The sequence below is a fragment of the Telmatherina bonti genome (assembly GCF_933228915.1).
Source record: "Telmatherina bonti genome assembly, chromosome: 13".
NCBI lineage: Eukaryota > Metazoa > Chordata > Actinopteri > Atheriniformes > Telmatherinidae > Telmatherina > Telmatherina bonti.
The window spans coordinates 20,522,092-20,542,063 of record NC_136611.1 but is presented as its reverse complement, the minus strand read 5'-3'; the positions used below and the strand labels follow the sequence as shown (position 1 = coordinate 20,542,063).

Sequence of the window (19,972 nt, the reverse complement as noted above, 5' to 3'; positions counted from 1 at the left end):
GGGAATGTTGTACAACAAGTGGAACTGTGTTTTATCCCGCCAACTCTCCCTCCCCCCAGGATCTCGGATCTTTTATTCATCTGGCTAACAATAGAAGAGACTCTCTCTCTTGAACAATACTCTCCAACTTGCCAGATAACCATGTAGCACAGACCACCTCTTCAACTCCCTGGACTTGGTGTTTTATTTGAAACCCACCTTTCACACACATGCAGTATTTATATATATTTTTCATCTAAAGGTTTTGTTCTGCTTAATAAGAAAATGCAGTTTTCTCCTGCTTTATGCTTGCAAGAGAGAAAGGGAGAGAGAGAGAGAGTTGACAAGGCTGAGAAGTAGAGCAAAGAGGCGGGACCGCAGCTGTTTGTGTATAGTGCTCCTGAATCTGTAGAGCATTAGCAGGGGAAAGATTGCAGGGAAGATGCTCGTTGGTTGAATAACATTTACTCAGCCATGAGAAGCAGCACATCACAGGGTGGTGAAGCTGCAGCAGCTTGTCTGGAGGGGAAGCAGAGGTGAACCTTGAAGGGAGAACGGGGAATTGAGGACATCTGGGTTCAACCTGAAACAAGCACAGACTGCTGTTGCCATGGGGGGCTCCCTTAGCCAGCAAAGGAAGGGATCTGTAAGCTCTTCTAGGAAGCAAAGCAGCATGTAAGACCAGATTCATTGTTGTTTTTATGCTTGTGAGCTTGTTGGCTATGTCTGGTGGGAGAGAAAGATGGAAGCGGAGGACTACAGTGAAGCAAACAAGCTCATCCTGCTACCCAGTTTACAGCCTCTGCTGCTCCACTAGTTTGAATACTATTTAGGTATTCAAATCTAATGAGAGGCAGAAGGCAAGAAAGAGGAGTGGCACAGCTGATTACTATTGATAGATGGTCTCTAATGTGATGAACATGAACTGATCATGCTCTGCAAATCAAGACAGTCTCCTTGCTTTGCTTGCTTTTGACAGACTTTGTTATTGTAGTTTAACTGTGCAAAAGATAATGCTGCCTTCAGCTATTAATTAGTCCTGTGTGACCCTAATTCTAAAGTGGTATGTTAATCAAAACAAGCTGTGCAGTTTATTTCTGGAATAGCAGGTTCAACGATGACTTATTTTATCCATCAAGGATGTTTGCCATGCTTAAAATATAGTGGAATAGTTTCAAAAAGAGGAGTTCATTTTGTAAATATAATGCAAGGAAAGAATATAAATTATGCAATGCTCAAGTATTTATCACAGCCTAAACGTATTTATTGGCCACTGTCCTTCCTCTTCTTTTCTACTCTTTTATGAGGAAGAGCTAGCGTTTTCAGTTTGTCCCGCCAGTCATGCTTTTCATGTCCATTTCTAAAAGCATTTGGAAGCCCTGGTTGTGATTGCCTTCTGTCAGTGCACATAAATCCACTGAGCAATATTCAGATGCTCGCCTTTTAAATTTCTCAGAGGCTCCTGTCATGACAAACAGGCTGTTAACATGAGAAGCAAAGCTGGGATGTACCAAGGCAGATGTTAGGAAGATGGCAGTATGACACAGCAAGGAACAAAAACACTCAGGCTTTAACAAAGACTTCAAAAGATCAAAGAGTTCAAAGCCAAAATAGCAGTGCTCCTAATTTTACACTTTTAAGAAGATATCTCCTGAAACACAAGCACAGTCAACATCCATATGTATTAGGCCAGGTGGGGGATGGGGTTCTCCCTGTGGGAAAAATGTGAAGCCAACCAGTGGCATGAGCATTCAGCCTATGAACTAATTTTAGTCAGCTTAATCATCCATTTTTATGCCGTAACTGGAGCAGTTGTGGAGGAAATACTCTCCAAAAGCCCTGAACTTACTGATTGTGCCACATTGGGAGCAGACTGACCTGCAGTTGGAGCTCGCTACTTTCGCTGCTTCAACGTTTGATGTGTTTTGTATTCAAAGATGTCTTCTAGATATCTTGGTTGCCATTTGAGTTCATGTTGCCTGTCAGATTTCTAACCAGTCTCTCCATTCTCCTCTAACTTCTATCATCAACAAGACATTTTTATCCCGACAGAAAGTCGCTGCTCATTAGAGGGCTTTCAGTTTTCAGACCAATCTCTGTAAACCCTGGAGATGATTGTGTGTGAAAATCCCAGGAGATCAGCAGTTTCTGAAATGATACTGACCAGCCTCTCTGGCACCAGCAGTCATGCCACATTGAAAGTCACCTAAAATACAATATGTATGCACTGTTGTCTGGGAATTGCATGTATCTTCATCACAGTCCTGAATCCTGAAAAGTAGTTCAGCTGTTGTCTGCACGTCTTCCTTTTCATGCCTCCTCTGTCACTGATGCTGCTTTACTGCCTCAGTTCCACTGAATCTTAACTTTGTTCACTCTGTGTGCTATTTTTCTGCTCTGATTACAGATAACTGAATGTTCTTCATAAAAGATGAGGCTTCAGAGACGTTAACACTGCTCTGCTTCACAAAAGGATGTCAAAAAATTGGAGCATGAGTCTCTCAGTGTATTTTTGTCATGAACATTAAGATCCATTCAAGCATAGTTTGTTAAAAATCTTCAACTGCACCACCATCTTTTTTACATATATGTGTATCTAGTCTGTTTGTAGATGCTATCAGATGTTAATACACTTGAGTGGTTGCTATGGTGATGCTACAACACCCCCCCCCCCCCCCCCCCCCCGCTCCTGTCCGCTCTGTTTATGTTTCCCGAGGTGATAGCTTTTCACACATGTAGCTGCTTCATGTTCAGCCTCCTCAACTCCTTTTCTATCACCCAGTCGGTGGCTGAAAGCTTCTATCTCCACTGATCCTCGAGTTTATTTGTGGAGATTTGGACCAGTAGATGGAGCCATATCACATGAGACATTCTAAGCTAGATGGTCCATGGACTGTCATTCTGTGTAGGAGTTTTACATGGGCAGACATTTGTTAGGTTATCCATGTCTGTTTATTCATGGATAACATAAAGCCATGCTCAAGTGAAAAAACTTAATTTTCATTGTGAGGACATTAAAGGATTTACCTATGTGAAAACACAGAAAATCAAATTACTTTAGAACTGAAGGCAAATGTATAACTATTATAGTTATAAGAACTTGAGTGTTGTTTGGCTTCATAACTATAATCACTTACAACTGTAATTTATGAGCCTGACGTCACATTCTTACTGTTTTAATTCTGTATTGTATAAACATTTGGGGATCCCTAATTTAACAAAGAATAGGAAAAGGAAGCCTAAGGTTAAAAGAATTAAAATTGCAGTTTTGTACTATAATGGAAAAAGGTCCAACAAAAATATGCTGTTAACTATAATTGTACGGGAGAATTGTACAGTTTGTCTCAAGGAGGGCGCATGAGCAAGTCAGGACTTTAGAGTTACTTTCTTTAATTGTAAATTTGTCTTGCTGAGATGAAAGGTCCTTCTTGTTGGGACAAGGACAGAGATTTGTTGGCAGGGTATTGGTCCTTTTGGTGCCGATTGTTTTGTAACTGTTGCACTCCTTGGATCAAGCTTTTTCCCATTAGACTGGGATCAGGGAACTGGGAGGCAGGGTCAGCATCTTAGCCTCTGTGCAGTGTTATTGAGGCATTCCTCAGCAGTTTTGGTTTTGCAGTGGCATGCATCGTCCTGATGTAAGAGGCTGGAACGCTAATGCCAAATGCAGTGAATTTGCTGATGTGCAGCAATTTTTTAGGTAATACTCACATAAATGCCAGGGTTCAATGTTTCCCAGCAGAACATTAAATAGTAAAATTACCGTTCAATTGAGGCACTGATGACAAAAATGTCACAACCCTCTACAATATTTGATGCCAGTCTTATTAGTGGAAGAAGCAAATGTAATGCTACTCTGTTTATTTTGTTTGAATGGGGGGAAAAATTCCAAGTGAAAAGTTACTGACATTACAGAATGTCATGTGATTTACCCCTTAAGACTGTGATTTCATCAGTACAGAAACTATCACTAATATTTGTTTCCTAAAGACAAAGAACACTTAGAGCTAATCTCACATATACCAATCTAGGCTGTAGCTTTTGTTGGGAGTAAAATTTAGACTTGAGCATAGCACTATAGGAAGATTCAAACTGATAAACTTTATATAAGCATCGGAGGTGTTAACAGCAGAGATAAACAGTTGACATGCCCTCCCAGTGTGGGTGCGTTTGTGGATATCTCATCTGGCATCATCATGGCAGATTTTATTCTTAGCTCATAGCCACACATGCTACAATCCGTCAGAATCTAATTGGTGATTGGGGATGTGCATTCTTATTGGATTAACTGACCTATAAATGCATAAGATAACCAGGCTCATATACTTAATGAAGTATGCCAGTTTATCTGCTGTGTTACAATAGCAACAGTAGTTTTATATGGATGTATGTATGTGTTGTAGGTTTTTTTTTTTTTTTTTGTTTTTTTTTTGCTAGCATGTTGCTATTTGTGGCCTTAAGCTATTGCATAAGAGCTGATTCATTTTCCTGTCTTTTTCTTCTCTGTGTGTCTGTTGCTGACTCCACCAAAGAGAGGCAAGGATATTCCCACTGTGTTGTCTGTGTTTCTGCTAAAAAATAAGTTACACAGTTGGGTGTCTTTTATGGTTAAAGAGGCGTTGCAGGTTCTGGGCAGCTTTTCTTCTGTAACAGGTTTGTCTTCTCAGCTGTCCTCACAGAGGTAATGAAACAAAGGAGAGAAAGAAGCAAATGTCAGGAATGTTACAGAATCACAAACGTTTGAGATTTTAATCCTGCCCAACACTCTCTGTCTTTCTTTCCAGTTGATAGCTATCAAATCTTCATTATCTCCCTGTTTTCATGCCCAGTTTTTTTTTTTCCTGCTTGCAGTTTGTGCATATCTTTGTTTGATTACTTGTTTAGAAGCTAAATCATGTTGTTTCGTGAGTGTGTTGGTGCACTGTGTAGTTATTTTTTAAATTTTTCTTTCTGCGTGAGACATAAATATCAGGAAATATGTTTTAAAGGGGAAATAAATGGGAGAAACTGCTACTTTTTCTTTTACTCTGAACCTTTTTTTTTTTTTACAGTGGCTGAATCTCCATCGGGTTATTAGATTAGTCATGGTCCAAGTTTTTTCAAAGAGCACATCTCATCCAACCTAGATACCCTGTTTGTGTGTGTTTCAGAGAGAGAGAGAGAGAGAGATGTATTAATGCGAAAGCCTAGACTTAAAGTTACATAAGCCACCAATGCTCAGCCTCAGAGGAACATGTGTGAGCAGTGATGTGAGCTTTCGTGTAAATCACCTTCTTTCCAGTGTGATGGGCAGACGCCTCATCACTGCTGAATCTGGGTTGGTTTTTATTGATTTGTTTTTTGTCTGACCTGGATATTTTCGGTGAACAATGGAGCCTCAGTTTGATTCCACCTCGTGGCATTATCAGCATGTCCAATTTTATGTGCCTGTACGAGTTTTACATTTAAAGGCAACATGTGCTCTCGTGTCCTTTTGTACAACCAGTGAAAAGGAGATGATAATTGCTCTGTTTTAGCAAAGCTCTTTGTCATAATTGCAGCTACCTCTACTCCCAAGTAAACAAACTATTATCTTATCAGATTACCTTCAGAATACTTTTTACACCCATTGTGATCAACGGAGCAAAGCATTTCATTTTTTTAAATACACTGTGCACTACACATTGTTTCCTTTCGCCTGTTTTGTTTCTTTTCTGTTTGTTCACTCTTAGAGACAAAAATGTCTGCTCCAGAGAAACCAGACTCTTCTTTCCTCTCAAAACAGGAAACATTGCGTCTCCTTTCTCCCCTCTTCTTTTCTCTCACAAATGTTAAACCTTGATACTTAAAAGGAGGGGGAGAGGCAAAGCAAGTGAGTTAGCAAGCACGTGGGAGCAGAGCCTGATGTGTGTTTCCAGCTGATCGTCCACCCAGACGGAGCATAGAGAGGGAGAAGGAGGGGAACAGAGGGAGGAGTGACTACTGATGCTCCAGTAATCTGCACTCTGTTAGTCAGTGCTGTGGAAAGCAAAGCAGAAACAGAAGCAGCTGCAACTCTGCGAGACACGTTTGGGTTTCACGAGCGTCAACAACGGAGAAGAGCAGGATAAGAAAGCTAAACAGCTAAGCAAAAGGAGGGTGTGAGACTCTCACACAGAAAGCAAGACAGGATCCAGGTTCTCAGGCTTGTTAATTTACAGATAAATGACTGTTTAAAGATCACAGAGTTGCTTGTTTAAAGTAGCAGCTATCTAAACTGACCAAAAAAGAAAAAAAAGAAGAAGTTTACTATTAAATCTTAGAGGTGGCATCCAGCAACGATGTCCTGGTTGTCACCGGTCCAGTGGGCCAAATGGACGTGGTCAGCAGTCACCGGAGGTACAGGAGATGATGGCCACATGACAGCAAAGGAGGACAGAGAGGACAAGTAAGAAGGATCTGCTACAGAAATCAGAATGTGTGTGAATGCAGACAGGATGATGGCCTCTGCATTAAGAAAAGATTTCTGGTGCTTCTTGGATATATTTATCATGAATGTGGGTGTTGTGATGTGGGCTGATTTTCCTGAGTCATACTAGCAGGTGGTGGATAGAGTGCAATGCACACGCAGTAACTGACTGATGCTGCTGTAATCTCTGATTCTTTCCTTTGCTAGTTTCCAGTGTCAGACTCACGCTTTAACTGGCCAAAGTAAGACTTTCTGTGAAAATACTAAATCTGTTATGTGAATAGCTTATTTATAAGCACCATCCTGTTTGACTGAGATGCCAGTCACAAAGGATATAACTGTTTTGGCCTGTTTTAGCCTAGAAGGGGAGAGAGGGACGGAGGGAGGGGGGTTTTGTGGCGGTTCGAAACTCTTGATGAAAGCTGGGGGGACAGACGAAAAAAAGCCACAGTTTCCAAAGCTTTTGAATTTAGTTCTTTCTTGTCTGTTTCTAGTTTCTAAGTAACCAACCAAGGCTGCTGCCATTTGGGCCATCACTGGTATGCACCCCTGTGCCTGTGTGTGTCTTTGGTTGTGTTTATATTAGGATTATTTCTGATGATAATTTTATATTTAGCCTCAAAGTGTCTGAATGTGTCTGTGTGTACTGTTTATCAGACACAAAGTGTGTGTTTTTTCTTGTGCTGTTTTTCATTAGAGTGCAGATGTTTTGATGTGCATTCAGACAGCTGAGATACACTCATGCTCACTCTTGATGTCTCCCTTCTTTTCTTTTCTTTACAATATAGGAATTATTTGGGCTGGTTGTCTTGGCAGCCCATATAGCAGGCCAAACACGCTGTATGTGTTCGTGCGTGAATCACTGTTGTGTGAGACAGTGCTTCGTTATTGAGGAGCAAAGGATGCAGGTGGTCTTGTAGGGCTTTGCTTCCTTTCCTCTCCCTTCCTCTGACTTCCTTTAAAATAACAGCAGTTGTGTATTCTGAGCGTCATTGAACTCTGAAGTCCATTGTTTTCATGGCATTTTAAGAAAATAGAAAACTGGTACTGGAAAGCTGTTCTTTGTCTGAATGAGTCTGAGACTATCACAAATAACCACAGATTTCACAGTCATCCATGAACATACGCAGTATATTATGAAGTAATTTAGACTGATAAACCTTTTCAACATTTTCTGTTCATAATGTTCATTTGAGCTTTAATTTGTCAGTTTTAGTTGGAGTTGTTGATGTTATCTTATGTTACAAATACCCACACAGCATAACTTTTTTTCTCAGTTTCAGCTCATTGTATTTTTTTGAATTGTAATTGTTTCAGCAAATACAAAATAATTGAACTTAGTTGAAGCTCTGTTCTCTCCCACTAAATCTGCTTTATCAGTTGTAGTTCTCATCTCTATTTTGGTGTTTGTTATTTGATTCGAATGAATTGTAAATGAACAGTTTATTCCTGTCTTCTATAGCTCAGACTCAGAGGAGACCTTCGAAACTCCAGAGGCTGAGTCTCCAGGTGTCGCGAAGCTGATGGGTCAGTTGGACAACTCAAACATGACAGGTGAGACACTACACCTGAACAATAACAATAACGGAGGTGCAACATGGATAGAAAGTTGAAGTAAGAGTGGAAGAGCGTGAGATCAGAGCTCCTCTCACTTTTCTGCCATTTAGTGTGTTAATAACACCCTTTGTGTCTGTGAACCCAGAACAGCTCACCTCATTGGGCCACGTTCACAACCCCGGTTTGCAGCTTTATTTTAAGCAGTTGTTTGTATTTCTGAGAACACCATTTGCCGTTCATAGCCATCTTTAAAGTATAATGGTGATAGCAGGTTACTACTTTGCAAGGATAATGAGGCAAACACTGTAATCTGATTCTGTTTTTGTGAAGCTAAACTGTCTCCCTCTACTGTTGTCCTCTTCAGACATTCTGAATACACTAAAGGGATGGTCAGAGATTTATTGGTAGAGATGATGTAATGACTGTGGAAAATCAAACCAACTTAGAACTAGCTCCAGCACCAGTTCTGAAACATCACTGCAACCATTTTGGTTGAAAAGGGTTTCTCAGTGTGGTGTGCTGGCAGCTTGGGGTATGCCTCCGTTGAATCAGTTTCAACAGGGAAGGTTTTTAAGTACTTAGGTCAGTTATATGCAAATAGAAAACAAAAGAAGTAAAAAGAACAATACTGAAAACTTATCCTGACTATAATGATTTTTTAAAAACTTTTCTTCTAATTGTTTTGTTTATCTAATTAGCTGGATTGTTTTTCCAATCAGCTACAAAATTTTCTTTGAAAAAAACTGACCCACTACTAAAAATTTGCCCAGACTCTCCTGTGTAAAAATTCTTTTTTTTATTTTTGTTTACTAAATTGTGTTTATTTTGCGACTGTGCTGACTGCCAAAAGAAGACACAGAATGTATTGTCATTATAATTTTTTATTCGTCATTCTGTCAAATTGTTCTTGTGTTATAGGAATTTTATAATGATAATCTTGTTATAATTTGGTAAGTTTGCAATGTTTCCATTGTATTTTTTTTAAAAAAAATCTGTACAATATAGTTGTTTGTTGTTCTGGTGTCAGCATGTCTGAGTCGGATCTGCTTTAAGTGTGAATATAAAAGACAATTTAAAAAAGGAAATTAGCTTTTTTGATTAAAATGACTGGTGGTTTAATTCATCCTTTATAAAGCTGCCAAAGAGCCTCCCACCCTTTGCCCAGTGATTGCTGGGATAGGTTCCAGCTTCTTGCGGCTGTTAATTGGACTAAGCGGTTAAGACATTGAATGAATGAATAAATAACTGTAAATAAAATCGGTTTACTTTGGTTGAAAAACTCAGCTGTTTCAAATCTGAGATGCTTTGAACACGGTACATGGGGAAAGATACCAGACAGCAACAGAGATTAATGTGTTTATTTATGAGTTTACAGACAGCATCTTCTCATGAAGCACTCACAAGCTCAAAGTAAAGTCTGGGTTTGTCTCATAAATAAGAGATCAGTTGTGTAGATAAACACGTACTCACCTTCCCTATAATTAGAATACTCAAATACTTGTGTATGTTCGTGGGAACATCTATAAGCCATATTCTACACATATTCTACATATGTGTGCCTCTGAACAATATTGCAGATGAAACTTGAGAATGTTGTGTGTCTGTTTATGCTGTTCCTCTCTCTTTGGTAGTCTTACTTCCCCTTTTGTGTCATTTTCCTCTTTTTTTTTTATTGAGTGGTGAAACCTTAATAAAGCCTAATGTTGTCTATGTTGCTAAGCCATGTAGTGGAGTGTACGCTTCATGACTGGGTGTGGTTCATCTACATCTGTTCCTTGTCTCAAAAGGGTGTGCACGTTGTGTGTGTCTGAAAGTACCGAGATTTTGAGCTGAGGATAATTTAAACTTAGATTACTTGACTATATGATATAAGAAGTGACTAACAATGTGGTGAAACGATTACCTGGTGAGCTGAAAAGAGCGACTTCATCATCTGTGCTTCCTAGAAATAAAGTTGAGGCTGTTGTTGGTTTATTATTGTGTGCAGTTATGAGTTATATTGTGTGGGGGTGATTATTTTCAGCAACAGAGATTCCTGTGTTTCAGCCGCAGTGTGACTCAATTCAGACCAGCCTGCTGTGGTCGTTAACTGGTTGTTAACGGGATGTATGTGGACACAGGAAGGGAAGTGTTCTGGGAGGAAGCAAGCAACCGTTTTAGCAGCTCCAACAGGCAAAAGAAAAGTTTCATGATTCATTTTAAGGTTAAGTCCCTCATTGATGATAAAATCTTGGGTAGACACAGGCTGGAGATTAAATGATTTATTGTGCATCAGCAGAAGAGTTGTAGGAAGTGCTTGCTTGTGTAATTTTACCATCTTAACAGGGGAAGTTTATATGTTACTGAGGTATTTGGTAGCTAAAAAGTGATATATTTAATGAATGAATTACTATAGAGGCAATTGCCGAAAAGATAGAATAATCGACATGGTAAATGGACTTGTACTTCTATAGCGCTTTTCTAGTCATGCAGACCACTCAAAGCGCTTTACACTACTTGTCACATTCACCCATTCACACACACTCGTACCCCGAGAGGCACATCGGGGGGGCAGCTTGGGGTTCAGTGTCTTGCCCTAGGAAACTTCAGCCTGTTAGAGGAAGCCTGGAATCAAATCCCCCAACTTTCCAGTTGAAGGAGAACTGCTCTTCCTCCTGAGCTACAGCCGCCCAAACATACCCAGACATAAATCATGTTGTTGTGAAAAGAAATAACTTTTTGTTACAAGTCAGCAGTATTGGGACAGAGTATGTAGAATGTTGTGTTTTTTACTTAAATAGAACCCAAGTGCCACCATGGAGCAGAAGCTTATTTCCTATCAACATCTTAAGTCTCAGTGTGAGCATAATATAAAAAAATGTCATGTTCACTGTCTCCCAGGCTGGGGTTTATTTTTCTTTCAGTTTCTTGTTTGTTTGTTTATTTTTTGTTTGTTTTAAATCCCTGTTTACCTACTAAATCATCCCTGAATGCATTGCAAATGGTCCAAAATGCTGTTGGGTCCTCTATAGGACCTTGTGTGACTAATGTCTTGATTTCTTTATACACATGTCTGGAACTGGCTTGTGATCCTGTGATCATTTTGACATTAGACATTCCAGCAACATTTGGATATGCTGTGATCCAGTCTGCTGGAATTTTAATATTAATCTTGACTTGTGTTTGTTGGATGCTTTGTTATCTTTAGTTTTTCTATTTTTCCAATGCTATGTAAAATAAATTACCTTTTACCTTCTTGGGTTTTTTTTTTATCTTGCAGTTTCTCCTGATATTTCAAACATGATTCTGGACAGACCTTCCAACCAAAATGTCGTCACAGCTGCGTCCCATGATGTTGACTCCCTAAACAACTTCACTGGCACATCATCTAACAATGGCAGCTTAAGTTTGGATCAGAACCTTAATTTCACTCTAAACACCAAACCCAGTCCAGTTGAGGGTCTCTCCCCATGCAGTCCCCTGCCCCAAACTCAAGCTCTGCGGCCTCCGTCTTTGCCTGTTGTCTCTCCTCTGAACACTCCTGATCCTTCCGAGGTGGACGATGAGGCCCCAATGATGTCTGACTCCAGTCCTGAGTTAAACTTGACCGTCAGTCCTGACATTTGCTCGGATCATGATTTACTAAATGGCAACATGAGCACAGAAACGAAAATGGCCCATGAGACCAACAATTCAATAATCACGTGAGTAAGACATTATAGAAGTTTACACACACACATACAGAGCCCACTCCTCCTCAGTCATTAATCATGATCACCTTCATCCCAGTTTATGGGTATAAGTTACAGATCGGCTGAACCTGAACTTATTCCGCCCACAGTTTCTCAGTCTGAACAAATGCTTCCCTTTTCAGTGGCTGCGGCGAACAGTAGTGAATGCACACTATTGTCCACAGTAAACTTGAAGTGATCAAATGCTTCTTATTTTAAACCACTGCAGTGTGTTTCTTGAAAAGGCCATTCAGCTGTTGTTTGTCTCCTGCAAATGCATTTGTTGCTCACCAGATTAACTATTTTTATCACCAGTTTTGTTTGTGAACGAAGAGCATTTTCAAAATTTGGTAATAAGATATTAAGATAATTATAACTTTACTTTTTTAAGCAAGTGATTCATACAACAGCAATAAAATAAAACAACTTAAACAACACAGCAATATAATCAACTTTTAGAACAGCAAATTTCCCAACAAATATAATCAGTTAGTGTCAGAAAAGGCTCTTTGATAAAAGTATGTTTTGAGAAAAGATTTGGAAGCGGATTCAGACTCTGCTGACCCGATCACCTCAGGCTACTTAGTTCAGAGTTTAGGTGCTTTGACTGCAAAAGCTCTGTCACCTCTGGTGTCCAATTGAGTCTCTGAGATCACTAAAAGCCTTTACCAGGAGATCTCAAACATCTGACAGGCTCATAAAATTGTAAAATGCCTGATGAAGACCACGAAAAGCTTTAAAAGTCAATAATAAGAACTTTAAAGTAGTCTGGGGCACATCTTGTTGATGGAGAACTGTTAAAATAGACCTAAAAGACGTCCCAACAGATTCAACAACTTTGATGAAAAACTTAGTTGGAAGTATATTTGCAGGACTGAAAGACACTTTAATTTTGGAAGTAATCTGAAAAACTCACTATAGAAAATAAATGTAAGTTACTTAAAATGATCCAAAAAGATTTATGGTCATGAAGATTTGTTGAATTTGTTGGGGATTGAAGCTCTGAAGACTCTACCTTATGATTATAAAATAACAAATGAAAAATGAAATCGGCGTTAAAAATGACACAGCGCCCACTCGTGGTTTGTTTTGTCATTACATCTATTTTCTCTTTTCACCGATATTATACACTTGTCTACATGTTAAGTCTGATGTTTTTAGATTAATTATGAAAAAGCTGACATTTATGATGAACCAAAATAGCTTGTATTCACCATGAGGCACAAAGTCTTTTGGACTGATAGTCCTGCTTATTGAGTTAGGGGTTCCTCATACTCAAGGAAAAAGAAGAAAACTAGTCGCTTCTGTCTTTTATTATGTTTTCTGGGTTGTTCCTTATCAGGCAATTCTTCCGGTATCTTACCATCATCAAATTATATAAAACAGGATTTAATAAAGTTAAAACAGAAAAATTTTCATATGTTGTCTTGTGTTTCAGTTTTCTGGTTTCAGGGTTTTGGTTTACGAAATTACAAAAGCCCTACATTCATCTTGTGTTTAACCTGTCCCATCCTGTGTCTTTTCCTTCCTTTTCCTTCATCTGTCATTTTGTTTCCCTTCTCTCTGTGTGGCATCAGGACTGCTGAGCAAGTCCATTTCCTCTGTGTTTTGTTGTAAGTACTGTGTAACTGTAATGTGTTTGTAACTGGAGCTTCATGTTTTAAACACACATAACCTCGCTTTCATTTGCAAAGGGACGGTGAACACAAAGGAATGAAGAATATGTTTGCAAAGTAGCGAACAGTGTGTTAATTGAAGCCTTTTAATTTCCGCTACTCTGTTCAGATATAGCAAACACTTATATTAATCTTTTTTTCTTCTGCATAATTCATCACTTTAGAAAATCATACAAGCTCGCTACACACAAAGCAAAGCCGTTGTCGTACAGCTATGAGACTCTGTGGCTTTTTTCTCCTTTGACCATTGTTACTTGTCCACATATACATACATGCAGGGCAGTAATTTGGTTTGTGTTAATGCTAATGATGTTCTTCACCTTCATTGTCAGGAATTCTTGTAAAGTAAAGCAAAACCAACAGATGCAGAACGACTTAGATGGACAGGTAAACTCTGATGATGTTCTTGTTCAATTTTAAGCTATGGCTAATTCATGGGAAAGCTTTAGAATTATAGTTTGTTGTTGCTTTTTGAGGATGAACAACATGGAGGCCACGCTACAGATGAAGAGAAGCTGGCAAGCGGTGTCGGTGTCAAACTGGAAAAGGACCTGACAAGTGAGTAAAAGATAGATGAAAATCTATTTAATACATAATGTTTAACTAAAAGTCACAATTCCTTCTGTAACAATGGTAAATATTTCGATTGTAACACAGTGAAGGACTCTGCTATACAGAAATCAGATATTTGTTAAAGTTTGTCAACATGCATTAGCTTCAGGCAAATAATCAGTCATGGTTAATCAATACTGGACAGCAACAAGGTCTGACACACACACATACAATGTCAATTATTAACTTTTATGTGATGTGTCATATTTAAACCTTGTGAGACAGTTAAAAACTACTTTTGAAAAAAATGTTTTAAAACTATTTTTTAGCTTTCTGTTCCCAGCTGAGATGTTGTGCTGTCAATATATATAAACATCACATGCAAATAAAGGGTACAACCAGGGGTCTTCTGTTTTACAGTTTACTTCAGGCCTTAAAACCTCCTCCCCTCCTCTCAAATGCATCTCTTCTTTGTACAACAGAATGGTGTGTTTGTAGAGTTTAAAGCCTAAAGTATTGATCCAGTTGCCCATAATCGCAGCACCTCAGGATGCGTCATGGGGTGTCCATAATGGTTTTTACTGTGATAGTTATTTATTGTTTAAAAGATCTGCTGAGAATAATCTAGGCAGAAAATATCCATTTTTGAAAAGGTTTCTTATTTGAAAAATTATTCTGCAAAAGCAAGTCTTCAGTTGTCATCTAAGCTCTTTTCACTCATAAACCTAAAATGTCCAGGATCTATGTGTAGCCTGTATGTCAGAGAAGGAACAGGAAAAAAGTTGGGGACGGTCATGTTGCATTTTTCCTTCATGTACTGCCACCTGCTGGTCATGCAAGTAACTTATTAACCAATATGATTACACTACTCTAAACTGTTCTCATCATTGTTTTTCTGCTGTTGTGTTTTTTTTTTTTGTTTTTTTATTCTCTCTGCAGTCCAAGAGTGCCATATGACACCCAAATCTGTAGAATCAGACTGCTGCTCTGTGGTAAGGCACTGTTACATTTTACATCTTTTCTCTACATCTGTATGTATGGAGCAATGTAAATAATTTGTTGGTTAATCATCAAAATAGCACACCGTCATGAATAATGGGTCAGATTTTCTATCCATATTTTTTACTCACGACTGTGATGATAACAAAAGTGACCACTAGGTGGGACCGGACCCTTCAGAGTTTTGTGTTTTCTTTTTGTCTGTTTTGTTCCAAAGAAAGAAAAATGCAGCTTTGACAAGTCGAGTCATGTACTAGCAAGTGACACATTCACCTCCATGTGCTCATTACATAATGGCAGAATTGGCCGCTCTAAGACAGTAAATTTTTAAAAAAACACAGGCAAATAAGTTGTTTGGTATGACTTGAAGCGGCAACCCCTGGTTTGGAGCTAAGTATATTATTGGTTGTAGAATGATCTCATATGACAACCAGTCTATACTGTAGGGCAGCACGAGGTAATTACTGTCTGCCACCATGTTCGTCTGCTCAGGTGACAGATGGATTTAGATTATCACCCTGGAGATTAGAATATAATCTAGAGAAGGGCAAAATGAGAGAAGGGAAAGAAGTGAATGAAAGGAAGGATTGAGATGTTAAAGAAAAAGGACTAAAAGGTATGATGTGCATGAGGTGATAAATAATACTAACAGAAAATGATAAAATGTTGCAAACGTGTGTGTGTTTATTTATGTATGTATGTATGTATGTATGTCTGTATGTATATGTGTATATATATATGTATATGTGTATATGTGTATGTATATATATATATATATATATATATATATATATATAATATATATAATATATCGCAGTGTTGCCAGATGCTGTTTGTGGGGAAAAACAAAAAATTCTTTTTTGCATTCCTCAGAATTTCTTCTGAGGCTTCATGGCTGAAGCTATTATGTCTGCTTAGTGCAAGAGCTGAACATAACTGGTTTCCTTCTGCTCTCAGCAGTATGAAGACACGTGCAATATGAAGAGTTCATCAGGGGGAAGTGAGATGCAGAAAACGGGAAGTCAGGTCCTGGATTCCATCTGCATCAGCGAGGCAGAAAAACAGGCAGTTCTCACCCTTATCAGAGAGGAGGTACACAACTGTGTTTGTTTGAGCCTCAGTAGGTCATACAGGTAACTGAAAAAGTTTAATTCATGCCCGCACGTCTGCTCACAATGTTTCCTTTTAGATCATCACTAAGGAGGTTGAAGTCAATGACTGGAAGAAAAAGTATGAGCAGTGCAAACAAGAAGTCGATGAGATGAGGTCAGAGCATGAACTGCAGTTAATTTCACTATTTTTACATAGGAGAGACAGAAAATGGCAGTACTTGTGAGGTTTTAACAAACTGAAGAGAGATGTATTGTATATCTTTTTAAATAAATATGACATTTAAGGTATGTCTTTCATTTTCAATAAAAGCAATTTAGGGGTTTAAACTTTTCTGAAAATATTTAATAATAATCTTTAAGAAGGACTGCGTGTTATGTCTTATTACAGAAAAATTGTTGCAGAATATGAGAAGACAATTGCTCAGATGATTGGTAAGTAAAAAGCTGCTACCAAAATATCTGAACTGTGTGATCAGGAATATGGAACAGACTACATGATATATGATATGATATGATATATGGTTCCTTTTTTCAAACCTTGTTTAAATGATGAGTCAAACATACATACAAAATAACAGAGCAAACAAAATAAAAGGTCACACAAACTTATGCAGGAAAAATAAAAAAGAAACCAACAAAAGAGCAACCTATAAAAGGGAAAAGGGAATACTTGGAAGAAGTCCAAAATTTATTAAATCCTACTGCTTTTTCTAAATTTCATTGCTACCCTTGATATAACTCACACAAATTACACAAGCTATGCCTGTCAATCTAGTAATGTGTATAAGCTACAAACATCCCAACTATGTATGTTCACTTGGTTACTTGTATAGAGCGTGCAAGATTTTGATAGGAATACAAAAGCAACCCACATAAACACACTCTAGACTCTCAGTTTGTCGTTATAATTCTTGTAATTCAATTTGCCTTGTATTACAAAACAGCAGTTTTGAAAAATGAAAATGAATTTAAAAAAATTTACTCAAATAACTGAACCCATTAGATGTGTGACTTAACACTCTTTAATTGTAACTTCTTTATTTATCAGAGGACGAACAACGTAACACTCTGAGCTCCCAGAAGGCTTTGCATGCAGTGACGGTGGAGAAGGAAGCGGCCGTGGCAGATCTGAACTCCGTGGAGCGCTCCCTCTCTGACATGTTTCGCCGTTATGAAAACATGAAGACCACCCTTGAGGGCTTTAAGAAAGTATGCAATATTATGACAAGTTCCTGTCTTGGTACTGATTTGCAGTAAGTGTCATTGTTGGGATGACCTGCTAACGGTAGCAAAAACTGTAGGGGGTTGTAAGACGATTAAGGCCAGTGTAAGGTTGTAAAGTATCCTGAGATTAATGAGAGTGGTGGCATGAACAGTGACGGGTTTACATTGACAGATTAGACTCAAACAACTTTTGTCCCTCAGCAAATGCCAAACAAAAGCCATTTCCTTAAATCAGTTTATGCCCAACTGTTCATCCCAATGAGGCTGTTTGAAGGGATCAGACAGCTGCGAGATGGGGCTCACTGGACTGTTTACCAGGAGAAAATGTTTGTTAAAGTAGAAGATCTTTTTTTTTTTTTTTTTAATGAAAAAACTGGACAACATGAAGACTGATACAGTCCATAAATAAACAAAACTGTGTTTCTGATCTCATACAGAATGAGGAGGTGCTTAAGAAGTGTGCTCAGGAGTATCTGGCCAGAGTCAAGCAGGAAGAACAAAGATACCAGACACTAAAACTACATGCGGAGGAGAAACTAGACAAGTAAGACAAGGCTGAAGAGAAAAGTTGTACCACACTAAAAACCTACACCAATACCCCCGTGTTCTTGTATAAAAAATGTTAATTTCCTTTATTCTGTGTGCCCCATAGGGCCAATGAGGAGATCGCTCAAGTGCGTGCGAAGGCAAGCTCCGAGAACATAGCTCTCACTGCCACTTTGAGGAAGGAGCAGATGAAGAATGAGTCCCTGGAACAAGCCCTGCAGCAGAAGGTAACATTAATCTTCATCACACTGCCAACTAATTCTATGCATGACCTTTTACATAATTTGATAAACAAGCAACCACACACTTTGTTCAGTGTGCATTTATGACTTAAAATGTACTCTTCTTCTGTGGTGTTTGTGCAGAATCAAGAGATTGAGGAACTCACAAAGATCTGTGATGAGCTGATTGCTAAAATGGGAAAAACAGACTGAGAGTTTATTCATGGGAATCAGGCTTCTTTATCCTTCCAGCCCTGCAGTGATGCCCTGTGCATGCCCCCAATAAGAAGCAGCTCATGTACTGTACCTCGTGCCTGCTCAGCGTTTCAGAGCATGCTTGTGTACAGATGCCTGAAGTAACCTTCTGTATTTTACAGTTGCACTACATGTGACCAGAGTAAGGCTCTACTTGTTGATTACATGTGATCACTTTATTTTGTTTGCATTTTGTACCCGTTATGAAACCACCTGGAGCCCATCTTTACAACAACCCCCTTGTGACTCCATCTAAATTCCCAGCAGCTTAACAGCTAAATTCCCAGCAACAAACTCCACCTGTAGGATGACATCAGATTAAATTCTGATCAGGATTTATTTTGAAGTTGTATTTGCCTTCTGCTTTGATGGGCTTTTCAAGAGGATTATTTTATTTGAAAATAAAAATATATATTTTTTATATGAAGTCCAGAATTATTTTTATTCTGACAGTCCTAAGCTCAGAGGGAAAAAAGAGGTGAAGGTAAAAGGCAAAATGCAAAAGAAGGGGAGGAAAGTATTGTTTGAGGACAAGTTGTGGTGGGGTTCCCAGAGTTTGTTAGCAATTTGCACTAAAGCCAAGCAGCAAAAGACATTTAGCATATGCTTCACCTGGTTTACAGATGTTTAGTTTCTGGACAGTTCAAGTAGCTTCAACATGTTTATCATACACACACACACACACACACAGATGCTTATAAATCTCATAACTGTAGACTTTCCCATAACTGTACACCACTGCTGGTTAAATAAATTGTGTTAGAAATCCTGAACAACTGGAAAAGTTACTATATTTTGAGAAAATTTACATAATTATTCAATTTGTAAGTGCTGCTACATGTAAAAAAATAAAATAAAAATCTGATTTGTCTGAACTGCCACTCTGTCAGTAATCAAGTGTTGAAAATTTACATTTACCTTCTGTCATGAGGGAAATGTGAGTTGTTTTTCTTTAGTTTTTTGTTTTTGTTTTTTTTTTACTGTTTTCTGATGTGATGGAGATATAAGTCCCTGTGCTTGTATTTACAGTGACACACCAGCCATTCCACAAATAAAGATGTTTCTTTGCATTTTCATTGTGTTGCACTCTCACACATTGTTTTAACATACAACTAAACACTGGTTGAGTTTGGCACAGCGTTGTATTAATTTATTTGGTTGTGAGTTAGTCAGTGGACATCACCTTGTGCCAATGTGATACCTGAGATGGTGTTTTAACATGATATTTTCTCTTTAAAACATCCTTTCCATTCAAGAAATTGTGTAAAAAAAAAAAAAAAAATGCTGTTACATCAATGTGTTTTGAAGGAACTCCCCTTTGCCTCATTGTAGCACATTTATTTTAAAAAATTGCAAATCTCTCTTAAATTGTCAGAAGCATAATCAAACTGATAAAAAATATTTATTTCTGGTACCTTAAAGTTTTTGATCTCACTTTTTTAGAGTTAGCCATCTTTCATAAAGGTTAAATGTCTGATAACAACAATGATCTCAACACCACTGAACCACTATATAGTTGTTACTCATCTCACAATACTTGTTGTTTTTCAACTACTTTATTCAATGAAATATAGTTTTGTAACTAAAGTTGCTTATTTTGATGAATACGTTTTGTATTTGTGGGTGTGTTGAAGTAATAAGAGTTTCTTTGTTTGCCTGAATAAACATTAATATAGTCTGTTATACATTTTCAACTTCTTGTTCTTCTTTTAAA

At 38.2% G+C, this 19,972-nt stretch overlaps 1 protein-coding gene across 2 annotated transcripts; it reads left to right on the top strand.

Moving 5' to 3' along the window:
- The first annotated feature begins 6,041 nt into the window (after positions 1-6,041).
- LOC306764117 (transforming acidic coiled-coil-containing protein 1-like) lies at positions 6,042-19,780 on the top strand. 2 transcript variants are annotated; one of them, XM_079251158.1, is made up of 13 exons: positions 6,042-6,385; positions 7,869-7,960; positions 11,223-11,646; positions 13,682-13,736; positions 13,826-13,907; positions 14,841-14,893; positions 15,861-15,992; positions 16,090-16,166; positions 16,401-16,444; positions 17,061-17,221; positions 17,674-17,780; positions 17,889-18,009; positions 18,148-19,780. In XM_079251158.1, exons 1-13 carry the CDS (start codon positions 6,279-6,281, stop codon positions 18,214-18,216), a joined length of 1,524 nt encoding a protein of 507 aa, XP_079107284.1. In that variant the 5' UTR covers positions 6,042-6,278; the 3' UTR covers positions 18,217-19,780. The 2 variants fall into 2 exon arrangements, with proteins under 2 accessions (XP_079107284.1, XP_079107283.1); XM_079251157.1 differs by having other exon boundaries at positions 15,858-15,992.
- Positions 19,781-19,972: the final 192 nt, after the last annotated feature.

What these genes read in the sequence shown, in the direction of transcription:
- LOC306764117 (XM_079251157.1), top strand. Translation starts at nt 6,279, where the DNA reads ATGTCCTGGTTGTCACCGGTCCAGTGGGCCAAATGGACGTGGTCAGCA. An exon ending in CAAGAAGTCGATGAGATGAG is followed by an intron (nt 16,167 to 16,400) that starts GTCAGAGCATGA and finishes GTCTTATTACAG; the next exon opens with AAAAATTGTTGCAGAATATG. An exon ending in GCGGAGGAGAAACTAGACAA is followed by an intron (nt 17,781 to 17,888) that starts GTAAGACAAGGC and finishes TGTGCCCCATAG; the next exon opens with GGCCAATGAGGAGATCGCTC.